Genomic DNA, 20,460 nt, shown 5'->3' with positions numbered 1-20,460 from the left:
GAAAAATGCCACAGGCACTTTCTGATGTGTGGAGACATTTCACTGGAAAGCTGTGCACATTTGCAAATACTGTGCCAAATCATATGTGAAGAATGCAACAATTATGCAGAATCATCTGGCCAAGTGCATAAAGTTCCCTCTGAGCTCACAACAAGCAACCTGTGACAAAAGTCCCTAAACATCTAGTGGAGGTGAAAATTATGAATCAGACACCTTATCGATGATAGCAGACAGCTCATGGTAATCCTGGAATCAGAAGTTTTTTGACACAATGGAAGAATGTAGTCAGAGAAATGCTGATGAATGTCTTGCTCGAACTGTGTATGCAACTGGTTCACCTCTGATGCTCAAAGACCACGTGTATTGGAAGAGATTTCTGAATGTTCTTTGCCCAGCATACACCCCTCCAACCAGACATGCTTTATCTACTAATTTGCTGGATGCAGAGTTCAAATAAAGGTCAATCAAATCATAGAGAAAGCAGTCTGTATTGCAATCATCTCTGATGGGTGGTCAAATGTTTGTGGGCAAGGAATAATTAACTACATCATCTACACCCCTCAACCAGTATTCTACAAGAGCACAGACACGAGGGACAACAGCCACACCAGTCACCATTGACCTTGGACCACAGATGGTATTTGCACTGGTGACAGGCAATGCTGCGAACATGAAAGCTGCTTGGTCTAAAGTGGAGGAGTCCTACCCCCACATCACACCCATTGGCTGTGCTGCTCATGCATTGAATCTGCTCCTCAAGGACATCATGGCACTGAAAACAATGGATACACTCTACAAGAGAGCCAAGGAAATGGTCAGGTGATGATATGGACAGATCCATCAAGAAGATCCTCCTGGATGATGTATTTTGGAAGAGAGTGGTAAGCAGCCTGAAACCTATAGCAGTAGCCATTGTACGGATTGAGGGAGGCAATGCCATCCTGTTTGATATTCACTCTGCTTGCAGATGTAAGAGAAGAAATACATACTGCCCTGCCCACTTCACTGTTGCTCCAAGCAGAGGAAACTGCAGTTCTGAAATACATCAAAAAGTGTGAAGACTTCTGCCTGAAGCCCAAACACGCTGCAGCACACATGTTGGACCCCAAGTATGCTGGCAAGAGCATCCTGTCTGGTGCAGAGATCAACAAGGCCTATGGTGTCATCACTACCGTGTCTCGCCACCTTGGCCTGGATGAGTGCAAGGTTCTTGGCAGTCTGGCGAAGTACACTTCCAAGCAAGGGCTTTGGGATGGAGATGCAATATGGCAGTTGTGCCAACATATCTCATCAGCCACCTGGTGGAAGGGACTTTGTGGATCTGAGGCTCTTTCCCTTGTTGCCTCCATCATCCTCCAAATCCCACCAACATCAGCCGCCTCAGTGCGCAACTGGTCCTTGTTTGGGAACACACACACCAAAGCACGCAACAGGCTGACCAAGACATAGGTTGAAAAATTGGTAGCCATCTTGGCAAATTTGAGGCATGTTGAGCATGACAATGAGCCATCCTCAACCAGGTTGGAAAGTGACAGTGAAGATGAGGCCTCAGAGTCTGATGTTCAAGAGGTGGACATTGAGGAGGTCCAGGGAGAAGACATGAAAGCCTGAGAGGGAGACAACCAAAGCTTTAGTTTCGAGACTCTAATTTGACATATTCCCTTTCTTTTGTTTTTCAGTGAAATCATCCCATGTGAAAAATCAACTCATAGCTAAATCGTTTTTAAAAATTATATTGGATGGATTTAATCATTTGCAATTATGCCTACTTATGATAAGGTAAAAGGTTTATGTGCATATATTTCCATTAATTTCCACGGAAAGTATCCACCTCTGAATATTCCCCAAAATGTGCAACCCTACTCCCAATCACGGCCGGTTGTGATACAGCCTGGAATCGAACCAGCGTCTGTAGTGATGCCTCTAGCACTGAGATGCAGTGCAGTAGACCGCTGCGCCACTCTGGAGCCCACTCTCTTCAGCACCAAAATCCCCAAATACTGTTTGACAAATTAACAAATACATTGACAACAAAATTAGAAATACTGTATGCAGTTTGCACTACCTCAGGACTGAATCGGTCCAGTATTTATTTACCAAAGACTATAATTGTTTTAATAATGTGTAGCCGATTAAACTCAACTCCATGATATGATGGAGTTGAGCAGCGACTAGTGTGGCCGGACTGGAAACACGAGATTTCAGCAAACAAAGAATAGCCTGCAAGTGCAACCAAAATACTTTCTGAAAAGCAGTTAATACAGAGAAAGGCATTTTGATCGCTGCATAATTAGGAACACACCTACATTGACAGTGGTCCAATTATTACAAAATCACAACACTTTATCAGCTTTAGGCTACTGCATCAATAACCACGATAGAAAGACTGGAAAAACATGTCCCTTATTTGACCTAAGCATAAAATAGAAATGTGACTTGACAACTCAAGATCAGAGTCAATCTATTGTCCACCAGACATGAGCCTGTTTTAGGTACGTTTTTGGTTTGTCATTGTCTAGCTGTTGGACAGAAGATTATGTGAAAAGGCTTTGTGGTAGCATTGGATAAACAACATCTGCAAAGCAAGTAAATCATTCGGTACATTTAACAATCTCCAGTGTCTGCATATAGGCATCTATATCTAAGTCTGTATATTCACATTCTGAAGCTTTCCCTTGAACTGGATGACATAGGGGGACATCTTACATTTGTTGTTACTTCTGCATGATCCATGGTAAGACCACACTCTGCCTAGAGCAGGTCTAAACCCTCTTCATGTTTCCCATCTCACTTCCAAATATTCCAGAAGGAGAGCTTCTAGAGCAGGTCTAAACCCTCTTCATGTTTCCCATCTCACTTCCAAATATTCCAGAAGGAGAGCTTCTAGAACAGGTCTAAACCCTCTTCATGTTTCCCATCTCACTTCCAAATATTCCAGAAGTAGAGCTTCTAGAGCAGGTCTAAACCCTCTTCATGTTTCCCATCTCACTTCCAAATATTCCAGAAGTAGAGCTTCTAGAGCAGGTCTAAACCCTCTTCATGTTTCCCATCTCACTTCCAAATATTCCAGAAGGAGAGCTTCTAGAGCAGGTCTAAACCCTATGTTTCCCATCTCACTTCCAAATATTCCAGAAGTAGAGCTTCTAGAACAGGTCTAAACCCTCTTCATGTTTCCCATCTCACTTCCAAATATTCCAGAAGTAGAGCTTCTAGAGCAGGTCTAAACCCTCTTCATGTTTCCCATCTCACTTCCAAATATTCCAGAAGTAGAGCTTCTAGAGCAGGTCTAAACCCTCTTCATGTTTCCTATCTCACTTCCAAATATTCCAGATGTAGAGCTTCTAGAGCAGGTCTAAACCCTCTTCATGTTTCCCATCTCACTTCCAAATATTACAGAAGTAGAGCTTCTAGAGCATGTTTCCCATCTCACTTCCAAATATTACAGAAGTAGAGCTTCTAGAGCAGGTCTAAACCCTCTTCATGTTTCCCATCTCACTTCCAAATATTACAGAAGTAGAGCTTCTAGAGCAGGTCTAAACCCTCTTCATGTTTCCTATCTCACTTCCAAATATTCCAGATGTAGAGCTTCTAGAGCAGGTCTAAACCCTCTTCATGTTTCCCATCTCACTTCCAAATATTCCAGAACTAGAGCTTCTAGAGCAGGTATGTTGGTTTTCTGTTCCAGCTGAGAATGAATTGCACCCACCTGGTATCCCAGGTCTAAATCAATCTCTGATTAGAGGGCATCTTGGTCCAGAGTTGCGTTTGAAGGTTCTAGAGCCTCCCATTATGTTGTGTTTGTGGTGATAAATGTGATGACAGCTGCAGTGCATACGGAGAAGCTAACACCGAGTCTTATATTAGTACCGTGTGTTGTAACACACGGTGTAGTAGATTTCATATACATTGTGGATGAAGTTCCTCTCAGTAGGGTGTGGCTTTGAAGTAGTCTTCCAGGGCGATGAGTGACACCCCTCCAACCCAATCCTGGAGCCAGACCTGGGTCAGCTGCAGCTTCATAACGAACCAGTTGTGTCCCACTGGCCATTTCTTCATCACAGGGTGTCTGGAGGGAGAGGACGAGCAAGAGCATTATACTCACTAAACATGCAGACGGGTATGCTAAATATAAAGGCTCACACACATTGCACATATGTAGAGACAATTGGACAGACACTCAAAACATGTTCAGGGAGGATGAGCAATTAGTGTGCCCTGCGCACACACCTGGAGAACATGGCCTCCTTGGCGAACTCCACCTCCTCTGGGTCCACCTCCACCATCTTGCCTGTCAGAGTCAGTCTGGCACAGCGGGGGTCCTCAGGATCATACATCTGCTGCCTGGGGAGACATAACATAATGTTGAACAATAACACAGACATACACGCAGCAAGCCTTAATGTGCCACTTTAATGTAGTACTGGATGGGGACCCAAGAGCTCCCAAGTGGTGCAGCAGTCTAAGGCTCTGCATCTCAGTGCTAGAGGTGTCACTACAGACCCTGGTTTGATCCCAGGTTGTATCACAACCCAGTACACGCTCTCTGTTCTACCTGCAGAAGTCTCCCTCTGCCTCTGAGAGAGTGAGAGGTGAATGGGAAGCTTTTCAGGTCAGCTACAGTGTTGTTCATCAGGGTGACGTAGAAACAGAGGACTCCTGTACTGTTGTCCTTTGGGCCATCACTGACTGAGAAGATATTCCCAAAAGGAAGGCCCTTTATCTGTGGACACAAAGTTTGGCCCTGTCCGGGGGTGTCATCGGATGGGCCACAGTGTCTCCTGACACCTCCTGTCTCAGCCTCCAGTATTTATGCTGTAGTAGTTTATGTGTCGTAGGGGCTAGGGTCAGTTTGTTATATCTGGAGTACTTCTCCTGTCTTATCCGGTGTCCTGTGTGAATTTAAGTATGCTCTCTCTAATTCTCTCTTTCTTTCTCTCTCTCAGAGGACCTGAGCCCTAGGACCATGCCTCAGGACTACCTGACATGATGACTCCTTGCTGTCCCCAGTCCACCTGGCCGTGCTGCTGCTCCAGTTTCAACTGTTCTGCCTTATTATTATACGACCATGCTGGTCATTTATGAACATTTGAACATTTTGGCCATGTTCTGTTATAATCTCCACCTGGCACAGCCAGAAGAGGACTGGCCGCCCCACATAGCCTGGTTCCTCTCTAGGCTTCTTCCTAGGTTTTGGCCTTTCTAGGGAGTTTTTCCTAGCCACCTTGCTTCTACACCTGCATTGCTTGCTGTTTGGGGTTTTAGGCTGGGTTTCTGTAAAGCACTTTGAGATATCAGCTGATGTACGAAGGGCTTTATAAATACATTTGATTTGATTTGAAATATTGTTATACACAGGCTATACCTGGCTGTTATCTGAACACAACAAATTATAGTAAATGTTGAGTGACAATGTGCTTCATGGAGCAATTGTAATGTACTGTACCTTGTCTTGAGTGGAGATGGTGGCGAGATGTCCTCAGTCGCTGTAGTGGGCCATGTATCTGACGGTCCTCGCCGTATCCTGTTGTGGTGGAGGTGAGGGGGCACTGGCGGGCGCTGTCATCTCCTCCATCCGATAGGAGAACACCCTGGACGCAGAGGACACGGGCGCTGCATCCTTGGTTTTCGATTTGACGCTTTCTTTGGGCTTCTCCGCACCGTCTTGTAACACCGAGTGCGGATATGCCGGTTTCCAAAGCCCCCTGTTGTCCACTTAGCACAACCGGGACGGTCTCCTCGGACACGGCGTCGTTGGACGCGACAGCCCAAGAGTTCCTAAGAGTGTAGCTCTCACAAAGGCACAGTGTCGCGGCAAATAATACCAGGGAAAGATGGTATAGCTTCATAAAACTTTGAGAAGTTGTCTGTGTTTAGTGAGTCACGTATGTGTGTTTTCGTAATGTAAGCATAGAGCAATAGGTGGAGTCACTAGTTACGCAAGGGGTAGACAAGAATTGCCACAGCGCCACCCCCTGGTACAGCACGTAATGACCGGGTGAATGTTGCCCTCCTTTCCTCGTTTACATTTTCTGACATTCTGAAATTCTCCCAGGCCAGAACTAGTCATACATGCTGCTTTAAATATGGTTTGACACATTGTATATTTCTGTGCAGCTTTCTGAAGTTGTACATTGTCTTTGAATAACCAAAATAGTTTTGAAATTAAATGCTTAAACAATAATTTGGTGGGTGATTATATTTGTCCTCTTGGAAAAAATGTTTTTTCATATCCCTACTCCCCCTGAGACACCCTTGGGGAGTGGGATCACGGACAGGGTACTTTTAATGCTCTGTTTGTATAGTCAGCAAAAATACAATGACAGACAACTGTCTTATTGACAGAAAACACACCGATACATTAACATTTATTACAGACAACTACTGTATCATATAAATAATTTATTTCTGATGAAGCATTTGAAGATAATTCAAACAATATTATTTCCAACATAAGCCCAGATTTTGGGAAAAAAATATGTTTGGATCAAAACTCAAAACATAAGAATTTATTGACAGGAAACCAATCAGCTTCATAGTTATCCCATACAAGAAACATGAAATACAAACATTGTTTTGCAAACACAGCACGTCTGTACATTCAAGGGAAGCATGTTTTGCCAATAGCTGTTGCTTCCAAGGTCAATTAAATTCCACTTCAATGAACTCAACATCTCACTTTGTCCTTCAGTCTCTATACATTCCCATCACTACCATTGTTGATGTTCCTCTCCCTCTGTCACTCTCACAACTTACAATGGAGCTCTTGTCCAGAGCAATTAGCAATAAGTGCATTCAAATAAGGAACTCCCCATTCTCTTTTTATCTCTCTATATACAGTACATATCCCGACACTCCTCTTCCTTCCTTCCTTCCTTCCTTCCTTCCTTCCTTCCTTCCTTCCTTCCTTCCTTTCTTTCTTCTTTCTTTCTTCTTTCTTTATCAGTCCATGGTCTTGTCATTCCAGGCCATTGACTTCCTCTTGGCCAGTTCCATCCAAGATGGCTGACCCCCGCTGTCAGAAATGGTCTGCAAGGGAGATGATGATGAAGGTGATGATGAAGGAGACAATGAAGTTGGCATGTTTTTCCTCAACCATTTGTCCTCTCGGTCTGCAAGTCTGCCTGCCACTATGGTTGGGCTCGATTCTAAGAGGGGAACACAGAGAGGCTGTTATGATGACCATAGAAATTAATAGGACACTATCTTAATGGTTACTACAACATATAATTCAGTCATTATTTTAACCCATCCAATGTATTTAACATCGCTCTACCTGGCCTCCTGTCGAGTTTAGCATCTTTAGCGTCTCTGTGACTGGGTGTGGCTTTGGGAGGAGCAGCCAATTCAGCCGTGGGCTGAGACTCAGGTGGGGTCCTGGTTCTCCTGAGCTCTACCTGTATTGGGGAGGAGTGAGAGTGAACTGAAACTCTATTTGATTAACACCTCTGTTCTCAGATGATGTGTGAGAGAGAGCAGGGATGTTACCTTGCTTCCAGCAGGAGGGGTCCACTCTGCCCGTTTCTCCAAAAAGGCTGCCGTCCCTCCCACAGTCGATGGCCTGTCTCGGTCCACCCTCTTCTCTGTTGACACAGCCGCCCCCTCACTATTCCTCTGGTCGCCAGGGATCTTCTCACCTCTCACTAGGAGTTGGACTGGGGTTGCCGTTGGAGCTAAGGCTGGTTTGGGCTGGGGGATAGGGTTGAGATTTAGTGCGCTCCAAGGGGGCTGAGTGGAAGTTTCACCCATTGGGGCGATCCGTAGTGTTATCTGAGCTTGGGTCTGTGGAGTGGAGCACAGGGTGGGCTGGTTTGCTCGTCGGCTGGACTGTGGGGTCACCTGAGACACGGAGCATTGTGTAGACTGGACTAGAGGTTGAGTAGCGGTTGGTTGTGCTGCTCGAGTGTTGATTTGGTTGGAGTTCTGTGTTGATTGTTGTGTCATTGTTTGTGGTTGTGTTCCGTTCTGTGTCTGTGGTGTTTTGGTGGTCTGCAGGTGTTTTGTGGTCTGTGTCACTGGTAGCTTTGTGGTCTGAGCCTGTGGTGGCGTTGTGGTCTGTGTCACTGGTAGTTTTGTGGTCTGTGTGGGGGCTTGTGCTGCTGTCTGTGGTGGTTTCACTGCATTCTGTGACTCCAGTAGTTTAGCAGTCAGGGGTTGCATTGTGGTCGGTGATTGAGGTTGTGTTGTGGTCTGAGCCTGTGTTGTGGTCTGAGCCTGTGGTGGCATTGTCGTTTGTGGTTGTGTTGCATTCTGTCTCTGAGTTTGCATCACAATCCTAGCCAGTGACGGTGTGTGTGATTGTGTTGTGGTCTGAGCCTGCGGTTGAGTTGGGGACTGCATGCCGGTGAACTCTCTGGGCAAACTGCTGGTGAAGAGCTGCTGGAGGCCCCTGGTCTTCCCCCATGCCATGCTCATCCACGATACGGCAGCCTGAGGTGCCGCATGGGGGGCAGTCAGGGGGTTCTGAGGGGCTGAGGTGGTAGCCTGGGCTTCTATGGGTAGGACAGGGAGGGTTTGGTCCTCTTTAGGTGTAGCTGGGGTGGTTTGGGCCTCTTTAATAAGAGGTGAGGGGGTAGGCTGGACGGGGGTTGCTGTATCTGAGGGAAGAAACAGGGTGTTAGACACATTCACATGATGAAACAGCACTGGTGGTGTTTTAACGAGCACAGTAACAGTCTATCATTCCGGTGTAGCCTGCCATTCTTATTCTAGTGCAGCATATCTCCTTCATTGGTTAACTGCCCTGATAACATAGAGATTGCATATTCTGTAGAAGTGTAGCTGGGGACAAAGTCCAGCACTGACATCCCTATCCAGTAAGCACATGACTTCCAGTATATTATGTTTGTTATTTACCCACATGGCTGAATATTCATCCATTTCAGAGAGTGGGTCTCACCTGCTTCTCTGAGGGAGCCAGCTCTTCCTCTGGATAAAGACAGTGTTGTGGGGGAAACCCAGTTGTTTGTATAGAGCTTTTTGGGCATGGAGTTAGCCCTGGTTGGAGGGGTGTCCCGAAGCCCCTCAAGCCCGGTGGGATTTGAGGAGGGAGTATAAGGGGCAAGAAGGAGAGCGCCCGCCTCCACACTGTGATGCTTTATCTTGAGATCTGATTGGCTGGTGGTTGCCTCCGCCTGTACCCTCGGAGAGAGAGAGATGGAGCGAAGGTTCACACCAAATGCAATTTTCCCATCTACCTCTGTCTCCTCCTTTGCTTCCACTGCATCCTCCACTCCCTCACTGCTCTCCTCCTCCTCCACCTCCACCCCTTCCGAGACTTTCCCCCCCATATCAATGGCAGTCAACTCCTCTTCTTTGGGCTTGTCCCTCTCCCGCCTGCCCCTCTGCTGCTCCTGCCCCCTCTGGCTGGCGTTTGAGGGGTTCAACTTTACCTCTGTCCCCTCCTCCCTCTTCGCCCCATCCCCAGCCTGCTCCACTACTACCAAGAAACCACCACTTCCCATCCTGGGTGTTTCTCTCCCCTTGGCTGAGTTGATGGAGAACAGGAAGGGCCCGGAGCCTGGCTTCGGAGCTCCTCCAGTGGACATTGGCTCTGCCTGACCTGTGTCCTCCTGGCCTGCAGGTGGCTGTGTGGTACTCTGACCACCAGCCCTAGCATCGGTCTTGCTCCTCAGAGAGGACGTTCTGAGAGTCACCACTGCGGTCAGGCTAGCTGTGGGCCTGGCAGAAAGTAGCGGTTCATCTTTGGGGCTACCCTCGGTGCTGGGGGTAGAATTCGGTACCCCACTCTTGCTCAGGACGTCCCTCTTGGTTTGGGATGGGTCTAGGGGCTTGGGGTCTCCCAGGGACTGTTTCAGGGTCTGTTGTTGTGGAGTGTATCTCAGGTCCTGAACTGTGGTCACAGATGAGGGCTGTGGCTGTTTAGCTCCAGGTAGCTGGCGGGTCACAGGGGCAAGGGAGACAACTGGAATGCCAGGATAGGGCTGCTCTTGTGGGGAGAGCTTGCAGGGGAGAGTGGGTTTTTTGGGGGACCCCTCAGCCTCTGTGGAACTCGACTTTAGGGGTGTCAGCTCTGGGGGTGCAGTGGGGGTGGTCGACCCCCCTTGTTGCGACTTTAGGATCAGGGTAGAGTGACAGCGTAAACGTGTTCTCCCCCCGGTAATGGCAGGCCCTTCCTCTTCTTCGGTCAACTGTCGGTCAAAGTTGTTGAGACTCTCTGAGCGTGGTCTCGACTCAGTCTGGAGAGAGAATGAGACAGATTCTTTCAGACCTGGGCCCTGACAGTAAATCTCAGTAAGACAAGATTAATGGTGTTCCAAAAAAGGTCCAGTTGCCAAGACCATGAACACAAATTCCATCTAGACACCGTTGCCCTAGAGCACACAAAAAACTATACATACAGTACCTCAGCCGAAACATCAGTGTCACAGGTAACTTCCACAAAGCTGTGAACGATCTGAGAGACCACTGTGACTGACCCAAAATTAAGAAAATATTTGACTGTGCAGACTCAATAGCCTTGCTATTGAGAAAGGCCACCAAAGGCAGACCTGGTGCACACTGCTCACAAAATGTAGTGGAAACTGAGCTGCACTTCCTAACCTCCTGCCAAATGTATGACCATATTAGAGACACATATTTCCCTCAGATTACACAGACCCACAAAGAATTTGAAAACAAATCCAATTTTGATAAACTCCCATGTCTATTGGGTGAAATACCACAGTGTGCCATCACAGCAGTAAGATGTGTGACCTGTTGCCACAAGAAAAGGGCAACCAGTGAAAAACAAACATTATTGTAAATACAACCCATATGCATGTGTATTTATTTTCCCTTGTGTACAACTATTTGCACATCATTACAACACCGTACACCATATATAGACATAATGACATTTGAAATGTCTTTATTCTTTTGTGAGTGTATTGTTTACTGTTTATTTCATTTTAGTTTATTATCTATTTTACTTGCTTTGGCAATGTAAACATATGTCTCCCATGCCAACTAAGCCCCTTAAAATGAGAGAGAGCGAGAGAGAGTATCACTAAAACAATACAGAAATACACGATGGAAAAAGAAGGAACAGCACGTCAGAAATCAGCTCAATGTAATTGAAGAATCAATAGACTAACGACTTCTGGGTAAATTGGAAAACACTAAACAAACAGGAAGAGTTATCTATCGAAAATAGTGATGTATGGATAAACAACTTCCCCAAACTTTTTGGCCCTATAACAAAGACCAAAAAGCACAAACATATACATGATCAAATACAAATCTTAGGATCACCCATTTTCCCTTTTGTACTTTAACTATTTGCACATAATATGACATTTGAAATGTCTTTGTTCTTTTGGAACTTTTGTTTATCTATTTCACTTGCTTTGGCAATGTAGACATATGTTTCCCATGCCAATAAAGCCCTTAAATTGAAATTGAGAGAGAGAGAGAGCAAGGGAGCGAAAAAGCGAGAGACCGATCATAGAGCAAGTGTATCCAGTTAGTATTTTGATATTCCCTGAGCCTTCCTCTGTATGTGTGAGATCCAGAGGCAGAGCCCCATGTGGTGTTGGTATGCCCAGGCAGGACTTACCATGTTCAGCCTTTTGTTCTTGGCGCTGGCTCTCTGGTTCCTGGGTTTGATGGACATGCGGTGGCGGGCGGCAGAGTTATCCAGGCAGGGGGTGAACTGGGCTGGGGTGATGAAGTCCAAGGCAGGGGGGGCAGGGGAGAAAGCAGTTTGGGGGCAGATGGGGTGTGGGGCACGGAGTTGGTAAGAGGAGGTTTGGGCACGGGGGAGAGGGGACGGGACGAGGGTTGGGAGCAGGCCTATGAACAAATAAAACACAGGATAAACATTTGGATCTATGACAACTCATAGTTGATATCAAGTGATATAGTGAGTGACACTCAAACAGGAAAAGGTATAACCTGCACTTCCTTCTCACTTCCTGTTCCTGCTAAACTCAGAGAGATATGGTGCCTGGGAGGGGCAGGGAACTGTGGAGGAAAAGGGAAGGGTTTGGGTGCTGCACAATGGCTGATGAGGTATGAAATGTTCAACTACTGTATCTGCACTGCTGGAATATGAACATAATTACTGACTCAATGAGAGAAAATTGAGGTATGGAGGGTTTGTTAAGGGTATGGAATTTGTTGAGGGTGGAGGTTCGAGATCAGATGGAGAGAGTGCCTGATACAGGTGGGTGATGGGCTCACCTTGTAAGATAACCCCCTGGGGGCCATGTTGTTGCCTATGGAGATTTCGGGGGGGCTGTGGGGCAGACCATCGTCCTCTGAGCTGCCCCCCAGGTCCTCAGGGTGTTTCATTGGTAGAACCAGTGGGGGCGGGCCTAAGTGCATGTTCTGCTGCAGTAGCTTCATCTGGCCAATCAGAAAAAATGCAGAAACCTTGCTTGAGATCTGCTCGGTAACCCATTGACATCAATTCCTGATTTACACAGAAGAATGCCATGGGGGTCCAATCCATTCAATATATATATATATATATACACACTACCGGTCAAAAGTTTTAGAACACCTACTCATTCAAGGGTTTTCCTTTATTTTTTTACTATTTTCCACATTGTAGAATAATAGTGAAGACATCAAAACGAGGAAATAACACATATGGAATCATGTAGTAACCAAAAAAGTGTTAAACAAATCAAAATATATTTTATATTTGAGATTCTTCAAATAGCCACCCTTTGCCTTGATGACAGCTTTGCACACTCTTGGCATTCTCTCAACCAGCTGCACCTGGAATGCTTTTCCAACAGTTTGAGCACTTGTTGGCTGCTTTTCCTTCACTCTGTGGTCCAACTCATCCCAAACCATCTCAATTGGGTTGAAGTCAGGTGATTGTGGAGGCCAGGTCATCTCATGCAGCACTTCATCACTCTCCTTCTTGGTCAAATAGCCCTTACACAGCCTGGAGGTGTGTTGGGTCATTGTCCTGTTGAAAAACAAATGATAGTCCCACTAAGCTCAAACCAGATGGTATGGTGTATCGCTGCAGAATCCTGAGGGAGCCATGCTGGTTAAGTGTGCCTTGAATTCTAAATAACTGACAGGGTCACAGCAAAGCACACCATCACACCTCCTCCTCCATGCTTTATGGTGGGATCATCCGTTCACCTAATCTGCGTCTCACTAAGACATGACGGTTGGAACCAAAAATCGCAAATTTGAACTCATCAGACCAAAGGGCAGATTTCCACTGGTCTAATGTTTGTGTTTCTTGGCCCAAGTAATTATCTTCTTATTGGTGTCCTTTAGTAGTGGTTTCTTTGCAGCTATTAAACTATGAAGGCCTGATTCACACAGTCTCCTCTGAACAGTTGATGTTGAGATGTGTCTGTTACTTGAACTCTGTGAAGCATTTATTTGGGCTGCAATCTGAGGTGCAGTTAACTCTAATGAACTTATCCTCTGCAGCAGAGGTAACACTGGGTCTTCCTTTGCTGTGGTGGTCCTCATGAGAGCCAGTTTCATAACAGCGCTTGATGGTTTTTGCGACTGCACTTGAAGAAACTTTCAAAGTTCTTTAAATTTTCCGGATTGACTGACCTTCATGTCTTAAAGTAATGATGGACTGTTATTTCTCTTTGCTTATTTGAGCTGTTCTTGCCATAATATGGACCTGGTCTTTTACCAAATAGGGCCATCTTCTGTATACCACCCCTACCTTGTCACAACACAACTGATTGGCTCAAACACATTAAGGAAAGACATTCCACAAATGAACTTTTAACAAGGCACACCTGTTAATTAAAAATGCATTCCAGGTAACAATCTCATGAAGCTGGTTGAGAGCATGCCAAGAGTGCAAAGCTATCTTCAAGGCAAAGTGTGGCTACTTAGAAGAATCTCAAATATACTTTATATATTTGGATTTGTTTAACACTTTTTTGGTTACTACATGATTCCACATGTGTTATTTCATAGTTTTGATGTCTTCACTATTTTACGACAATGTAGTAAATAGTAAAAATAAATAATCTTGGACTGAGTAGGTGTGTCAACTTTTGACTGGTACTGTAGATATATATGGCTAAAACCAAATCAAAACTGTGTAGAAATTATAATGGACATACATTTCTACAGTTTATTGACTGTGTCCAGGTCAATAATTACCCAAATTAAAGCTAGAAAGCCAGGGAGTATCGAAAATTCCCAAAACGATGGATAGAGAACTATATTTTGCTCATCTTGTGACGGCAAGAAAATATAACACATTTTCAGTGTGGCCTTCCGGACCTCGTTGAAGACCCCTGGGGCAAAATTAGTTTGACGTCCTGGTCAATGGGGTTTACTTTGAGGTGTGGGACTCCTTTTGAATTGGGTTTGGGCCTTTAGATGCATATGCAGGTTTCTAGATCCAGGGTTCTCCATGGAATGCAGACTCACCTGGAGTTCTTTGATCCTGCCTTGGATGTTCTCCTGGGATAGAACTCTGGGCTGCTCCGGACTAGACAGATCCTGGTCGGGCAGGAAGATACTGTCATGTGACATCGCTCGTGATCCCAAAACGCCTGAACACCTGGTAGACGAGGGATGGAGAGAGGAGGGAATATGGATGTCATTGAATCAATACTACATTTGTAAACACATCCATTCACACACGGTGGTGTAAAGTGGTTAAGTAAAAATATTTGAAAGTAGTTTTTGGGGTTATCTGTACTTTACTTTTAATATTTATATTTTTGACAACTTTTACTTCACTAAATTCCTAAAGAAAACTTTTCCCATGTTTCATTACGTTACAGCCTTATTCTAAGACAAAGCAAAAACATGTTTTTAGAAATTGTTAATTGTTAAATTGCTAAATTATTAAAAATCAAAACTGAAATAGCACATTTACATAAGTATTCAGACCCTTCACTCTGTACATTGTGAAGCACCTTCGTCAGCAATTACAACCTTGAGTCTTCTTGGGTATGATGCTGTAAGCTTGGCACACCTGTATTTGGGGAGTTTCTCCTGTTCTTCTCTGCAGATCCTCTCAAGCGCTGTCAGGTTGGATGGGGAGCTTGGCTGCACAGCTATTTTCACGTCTCTCCAGAGATGTTCGATCTGGTTCAAGTCTGGGCTCTTACTGGGCCACTCAAGGACACTCAGAGACTTGTCCCGAAGCCACTCCTGCATTGTCTTGTCTGTGTGCTTAGGGTCATTGTCCTGTTGGAAGATGAGCCTTCGCCCCAGTCTGAGGTCCTGAGTGCTCTGGACCGGATTTTCATCAAGGACCTCTCTGTTCTTTGCGCCGTTTATCTTTGCATGGATCCTGACTAGACTCCCAGTCCCTGCCGCTGAAAAACACCCCCACAGCATGATGCTGCCACCACGCTTCACCGTAGGGATGGTGCCAGGTTTCTGACAGACATGACACTTGGCATTCAGGCCAAAGAGTTGAATATTGGTTTCATCAGACCAGAGAATCTTGATTCTCATGGTCTGAGATTCTTTAGGTGCCTTTTGGCAAACTCCAAACGGGCTGTCATGTGCCTTTTACTTAGTTGTCCTTCTGGAAGGTTCTCCCATCTCCACATTGGAACTCTAGAGCTCTTTCAGAGTGATCATCTGGTTCTTGGTCACCTCCCTGACCAAGGCCCCTCTATCCCGATTGCTCAGTTTGGCCGGGTGACCAGCTCTAGGAAGAGTCTTGGTGGTTCCAAACTTCTTCCATTTAAGAGTTATGGAGGCCACTGTGTTCTTGGGTACCCTCAATGCTGCAGAAATGTTTTGCTACCCTTCTCCAGATCTGTGCATCGACACAATCCTGTCTCGGGGCTCTACGGACAATTCCTTCGACCTCATGGCTTGGTTTTTGCTCTGACATGCACTGTCAACTGTGGGACCTAATATAGACAGGTGTGTGCCTTTCCAAATAATTTCCAATCAATTGACTTTAACACAGGTGGACTCCAATCAAGTTGTAGAAACATCTCAAGGATGATCAATGGAAACAGGATGCACCTGAGCTCAATTTCAAGTCTCATAGATAATGGTCTGGATACTTATTTAAATAATGTATTACACCAAAAATGACATGTTACATTTAGAATGCTTGGCCAGGACAGCAATATGATCTTTCACACACCTATCAATATAATACGTTGTCAGCCCTACTGCCTCTGAACTGGCAGACTCACGAAACACAAATACTGCATTTGTAAATGATGTCCGAGTGTCCGTAAATTAACAAAAAAAATACAAACAACAAGAAAATTGTACAGTCTAATTAAGGAATTTGATGTGTAGCATTTCCTTTTCCTTTTTCCTTTTACTCAAGTATGACAATTAAGTATTTTTTCCACCACTGTACTTAAGTACATTTTAAAACCAGATACCTTTTTTTAAAAACTTTTACTGGGTGACTTTTGCTTTTATTTACGTCATTTTCTATTAAGGTATCTTTACTTTTACTTAAGTATGACAATTGAGTACGTTTTACACCACCGCACGCACACACACACCAACTCCCCCACATACACACAGACTTACAGATTCTCCGCTGAGCCCAGCCCCTCCGCCTCAGTGACATCACTAGCAGACTGGCTGAATTTGGTCTCTCGCTTGGTCCTCCCAAACAGACGTATCTTCAGGGTCTTCAGTTTAGACTTCCTCTTTCCTAGGGGACACAGGTCATGACAGCCCGCATACAGATGGGTCTTTCTATAAATACTAGGGCCGATGTGTGACACTAACCAGGTTTCCATCCAGCCTTTTAATGCGAGTAAAGTAGCCTAAATTACTAAAAATGTTGTGGAAAAAGCACATCTTTCGTTAAACTTTCCAAATGTGGACAAAACAAAATACACTATACAAGGTGGGATCTTTTTGTGCGGGTAAAATTAATTATGCGATAAATGTTGGTGGAAACGCTTTTATGCGCAAATGTTGATATCACAACCATCATATCGAAGTAGACTTGGAGACCCGCGATGACATGTTGTGTGGTCATCCCCCTACGACTCGTCGGGGAAAGCATACAGTTTACTAGGCTACAGATGAAAGAAATGATGATGAACTTCACAGGGTAGGGAAAGTACAAGGTGATACATTTAAATCTTAAAATGTGCCGATTTTATGAATATTGAATGGTTTATGCAGATTTTAGAATATTAGCATGAAAGTATTTCACAAATTGGATAGAAACCTGCCATTATCACTTTAAGAATAATGCATTTTTTGGGCCTTGCCAATGCATCGATATTCAAATGATTATGACATTCTAAAATATGTGAGAATAATGTGGATATTGCCTGACTAAATCATTTGGATGCATGGCCATTTTTCTGTATCCTATGTGGCCTACGCAGGTAGACATTATAAAGCAATGAATCTCGGTAGCATTAATCTCACCATTTGAATCTCACAATCGCTGTTTTTATCATGAGAAAGTGACCAGTTCCCCTTTTAATTGGATGGATTTGTATGGAATGCCAAGTTGAAGCCAACATTAGGTGTCGTCCTTATAATAACCGCAAAATTGTTTTACCGCAAAAGAGTAGCGTAACACCCTTCAATTGAAGCGACAGGAAACAAATGAAAGTGGCCATATCTCTGACAAAAACTTCGCAAACATGAAATCACAGATAATTGTAAGGGAGCAGGAGAATTGATCAATTGGCTACAATAATTACAAGAACTTTTCAAGCACCAAATTGAGGAAAAGGGAGGCCTATTACAGGACTTGAATTTCTGAGCTCCAAATTCTAGTTCACATAGGCTACTTCAAGCCCCTTGGATGACAACATGTATTTGTCATGCTATTTCATTACCAGATTATATTGTGAATACGCCCACTAGACTATGTAATTTGTTGTCATTATATCCAGAATAATTCATAGAAATATAGTTGGGTGTTGCGCAATAGACTCGGTGTCCAATCCCAGGCTCATTAACATATGAAAACATGAACTCATTACCTTGATGCTTTCTCTGTTAAATCAAACGAGACCCTGCTGTGAATCACACAGACAACAACATATGATCAACATCAATTCGCTATGGACATTAGAGCCAACGTGGGTCCAGGCAAAACCGGCATAACTAATGAGACACCAAAATATTCTGGCCATTCCTCGTGAACACTTTTTATCCAGCACTTGGGCTGTTGTTAGATCACCTGCGCGATCACAACAGCTGTTTGTCATTCTGAATATTCCTTCCTGTTTCAGCTGATGTGTGAAAATATCATGCGGTAACTAACCAGCTTGACTACAAATATGCGCATTCAACAAGTATTATGCATCATTATTGAATAACCACGTTAATGACAGTATCGATTTATGTTTTAATGTAATGACATGAAAAAGTTTGGCAGATTATTATAAACTACTTATTAACAGCTGGCAACACATTTTCCAGTGTAGGTAATCCTCAGATTTCGACAGAAATATGGCTGAGACGCAAAGAAAGTTCAAGGAGAGGGGCTACAAGAATGATCAGATTAATATTGCCATTGAGAAAATTCAAAACAAAACGAGACATGACCTTTTTCAAGGTCAGTCTCGCAAAAAGACACATTCTTGTGTTCTAACTACCCGCTATTCAAGGTGCTCTGAACAAATTAAGGGAATTGTTCACAAACATTGGCACATCCTAAAATCCGATGATAGTCTCGGTAATGTGTTTTCGGACCTTCCCTTGGTCGTATTCTCGCGGGGCAGAAATCTCAGAGACCAATTGGTAAACTCTGATTTACCACCCCAAGATATTCCTGAACAACGTCTATTTGCGCCCCTACTGGATGGAATTTACAAATGTAATGGCTGTGCTCAATGCAATGGCACTTATAAATGTAGATCCTTCAAACACCCACAAACAGGGAAATCGATCCCAATAAAAGGTGTTATTACGTGCTCCACTAAGGCAGTTATTTATCTTATAACTTGTCCTTGTGGTAAAAATTATGTAGGTAAAACAAAGCGCGAATTAAAAGTACGTATCTCAGCATCGTAGCACCATTAGGTGTACAACCTTTACTTATCCAGTTGCGGCCCACTTCTTGGAGGCAGGCCACTCGATTTCGTCTCTGCGTTATATTGGCATCGAAAATGTCACCCTCCCTAGGAGAGGGGGTAACCTTGATCATTTATTGTTAAAACGAGAGGCTGCCTGGATCTTTAATTTAAAGACCCTTGCGCCCTTCGGTTTCAACATGGACTTTGATCTGAAGCCATTCTTGTGATTATTGTGACTTTGCCATTGTAATTGTCTGTAAGCTTGTGTAGTCAAATTAATCTATGATCGTATGTTATCCATTTGTTTGTATGTTGTTCTTTGTATGACATTTTAATATTTGATTATTAACCAATGATATTAGGCAACTCTTGGCCATGATTACAGACACCTGTGTCTTTTGACACTATATAAACAAGTCATCCCGCAGTGTTTGTGATTACACCCTGATGAAGACAGCTTGGCTGTCGAAACGTTGGTAATTCAATTATTGCATCTGAGCTCCTAGAGTGTGCGGCTCTCTTTTATTTTCAAGTTTTCTACTCCGCTAGCCAGCACCTCGTCTTAATAGGTGTTCTACTCCGCTAGCCAGCACCTCGTCTTAATAGGTGTTCTACTCCGCTAGCCAGCACCTCGTCTTAATAGGTGTGCGTTTCTTTTCCTTCTAAATCCTCACTGGTACCCTAGAAAGACCCAGATGCATTCTTATTCATACTGAAGGAATTCAGTTGTACCCCTTTCCCTTTCATACAGGCTTCTACAGCTACAGATACAAACACACTATAACACTCTGACTCACCCACTCTAACACACTAACCCAGATGTATAATGTGACACTTCAACAGACACTAACACACACTAACTTGTGCCTAGTTGGATACACACGCTTCTCACACTCCTACAGGCACACTCTCTAACACTAACACACTCTAACCCATTAACACACTCTAACCCATTAACACACTCTAACCCACTCTAACAACCACTCTAACCACCACTCTAACAACCACTTTAACACCCACTCTAACCCATTAACACAGTCTAACCCCCTCTAACCCATTAACACACTCTAACACACACTCTAACCCACTCAACCCCACTCTAACACTCTCTAACACACCATAACCCACTAACACACACTAACCCACTCTAACACACTAATAGATGATTGACGGAGATAGATACACACTTACTGTATACTAACTCAGCTTTTACATGGTCTCTAAACATCATGCACATTTTCCAGAGTGCCTCACCTCCTGTAAGGTCATCAGGGCTGCCCTCCCCATCTCCTGGGAAAGACTCCATCACTCCTTCCTTTCAACAACTGCAGGAGGAATAAAGAGAGAGAAAGAAAGGGATGAATAGATAAAACAATAAAGCATAGAGACAGACAGATCAACAGATGAAAGGAGATAGGAAGAGAAGCCAGCAGTCAGAGGAGAAAGAGATGCAGATCTGTTATATCTAACAGAATGTCCTTTCTACCATGGAGTGAATGCTCAAACCCAATCGTCTCTGATCATGCTT

At 44.3% G+C, this 20,460-nt stretch overlaps 2 protein-coding genes and 1 pseudogene across 2 annotated transcripts; all 3 read right to left on the bottom strand.

The window, feature by feature from the left end:
- Positions 1 to 3,418: 3,418 nt before the first annotated feature.
- On the bottom strand, positions 3,419 to 6,022 carry LOC112224616 (annotated as a pseudogene).
- Positions 6,023 to 6,382: 360 nt separating this feature from the next.
- cracdla (cracd like a) lies at positions 6,383 to 12,265 on the bottom strand. The gene is made up of 6 exons (XM_024410095.2): positions 12,181 to 12,265; positions 11,555 to 11,790; positions 8,897 to 10,196; positions 7,486 to 8,594; positions 7,274 to 7,394; positions 6,383 to 7,145 (listed from the first exon to the last, which is right to left on the bottom strand). The coding sequence occupies exons 2-6, from the start codon at positions 11,609 to 11,611 to the stop codon at positions 6,940 to 6,942; spliced, it is 2,793 nt and encodes a 930-aa protein (XP_024265863.2). The 5' UTR covers positions 11,612 to 11,790; positions 12,181 to 12,265; the 3' UTR covers positions 6,383 to 6,939.
- A 614-nt stretch (positions 12,266 to 12,879) lies between these two features.
- Positions 12,880 to 17,886, bottom strand: LOC121846210 (CRACD-like protein). Its single transcript, XM_042319873.1, has 3 exons — positions 16,468 to 17,886; positions 14,374 to 14,506; positions 12,880 to 12,919 (listed from the first exon to the last, which is right to left on the bottom strand). Exons 1-3 carry the CDS (start codon positions 16,680 to 16,682, stop codon positions 12,887 to 12,889), a joined length of 381 nt encoding a protein of 126 aa, XP_042175807.1. The 5' UTR covers positions 16,683 to 17,886; the 3' UTR covers positions 12,880 to 12,886.
- Between the last annotated feature and the right edge of the window lie 2,574 nt (positions 17,887 to 20,460).

This window comes from Oncorhynchus tshawytscha, linkage group LG03 (assembly GCF_018296145.1).
Source record: "Oncorhynchus tshawytscha isolate Ot180627B linkage group LG03, Otsh_v2.0, whole genome shotgun sequence".
NCBI lineage: Eukaryota > Metazoa > Chordata > Actinopteri > Salmoniformes > Salmonidae > Oncorhynchus > Oncorhynchus tshawytscha.
Note: the sequence above shows the minus strand (reverse complement) of the source record. Positions and strands in the feature narration are given on the sequence as shown.

Excerpts from the sequence above, each read along its gene's own strand:
- LOC121846210 (XM_042319873.1), bottom strand. The coding sequence starts at position 16,682 with ATGGAAACCTGGTTAGTGTCACACATCGGCCCTAGTATTTATAGAAAG. Across the intron at positions 14,507-16,467 it reads CTGGGCTCAGCGGAGAATCT|GTGTTCAGGCGTTTTGGGAT; the intron begins GTAAGTCTGTGT and ends CTCGTCTACCAG. Across the intron at positions 12,920-14,373 it reads GCAGGATCAAAGAACTCCAG|GACAATGACCCAACACACCT; the intron begins GTGAGTCTGCAT and ends GTTTTTCAACAG.
- cracdla (XM_024410095.2), bottom strand. The coding sequence starts at position 11,611 with ATGTCCATCAAACCCAGGAACCAGAGAGCCAGCGCCAAGAACAAAAGG. Across the intron at positions 10,197-11,554 it reads AGAACAAAAGGCTGAACATG|ACTGAGTCGAGACCACGCTC; the intron begins GTAAGTCCTGCC and ends TTCTCTCTCCAG. Across the intron at positions 7,395-7,485 it reads CCCCTCCTGCTGGAAGCAAG|GTAGAGCTCAGGAGAACCAG; the intron begins GTAACATCCCTG and ends TCCCCAATACAG.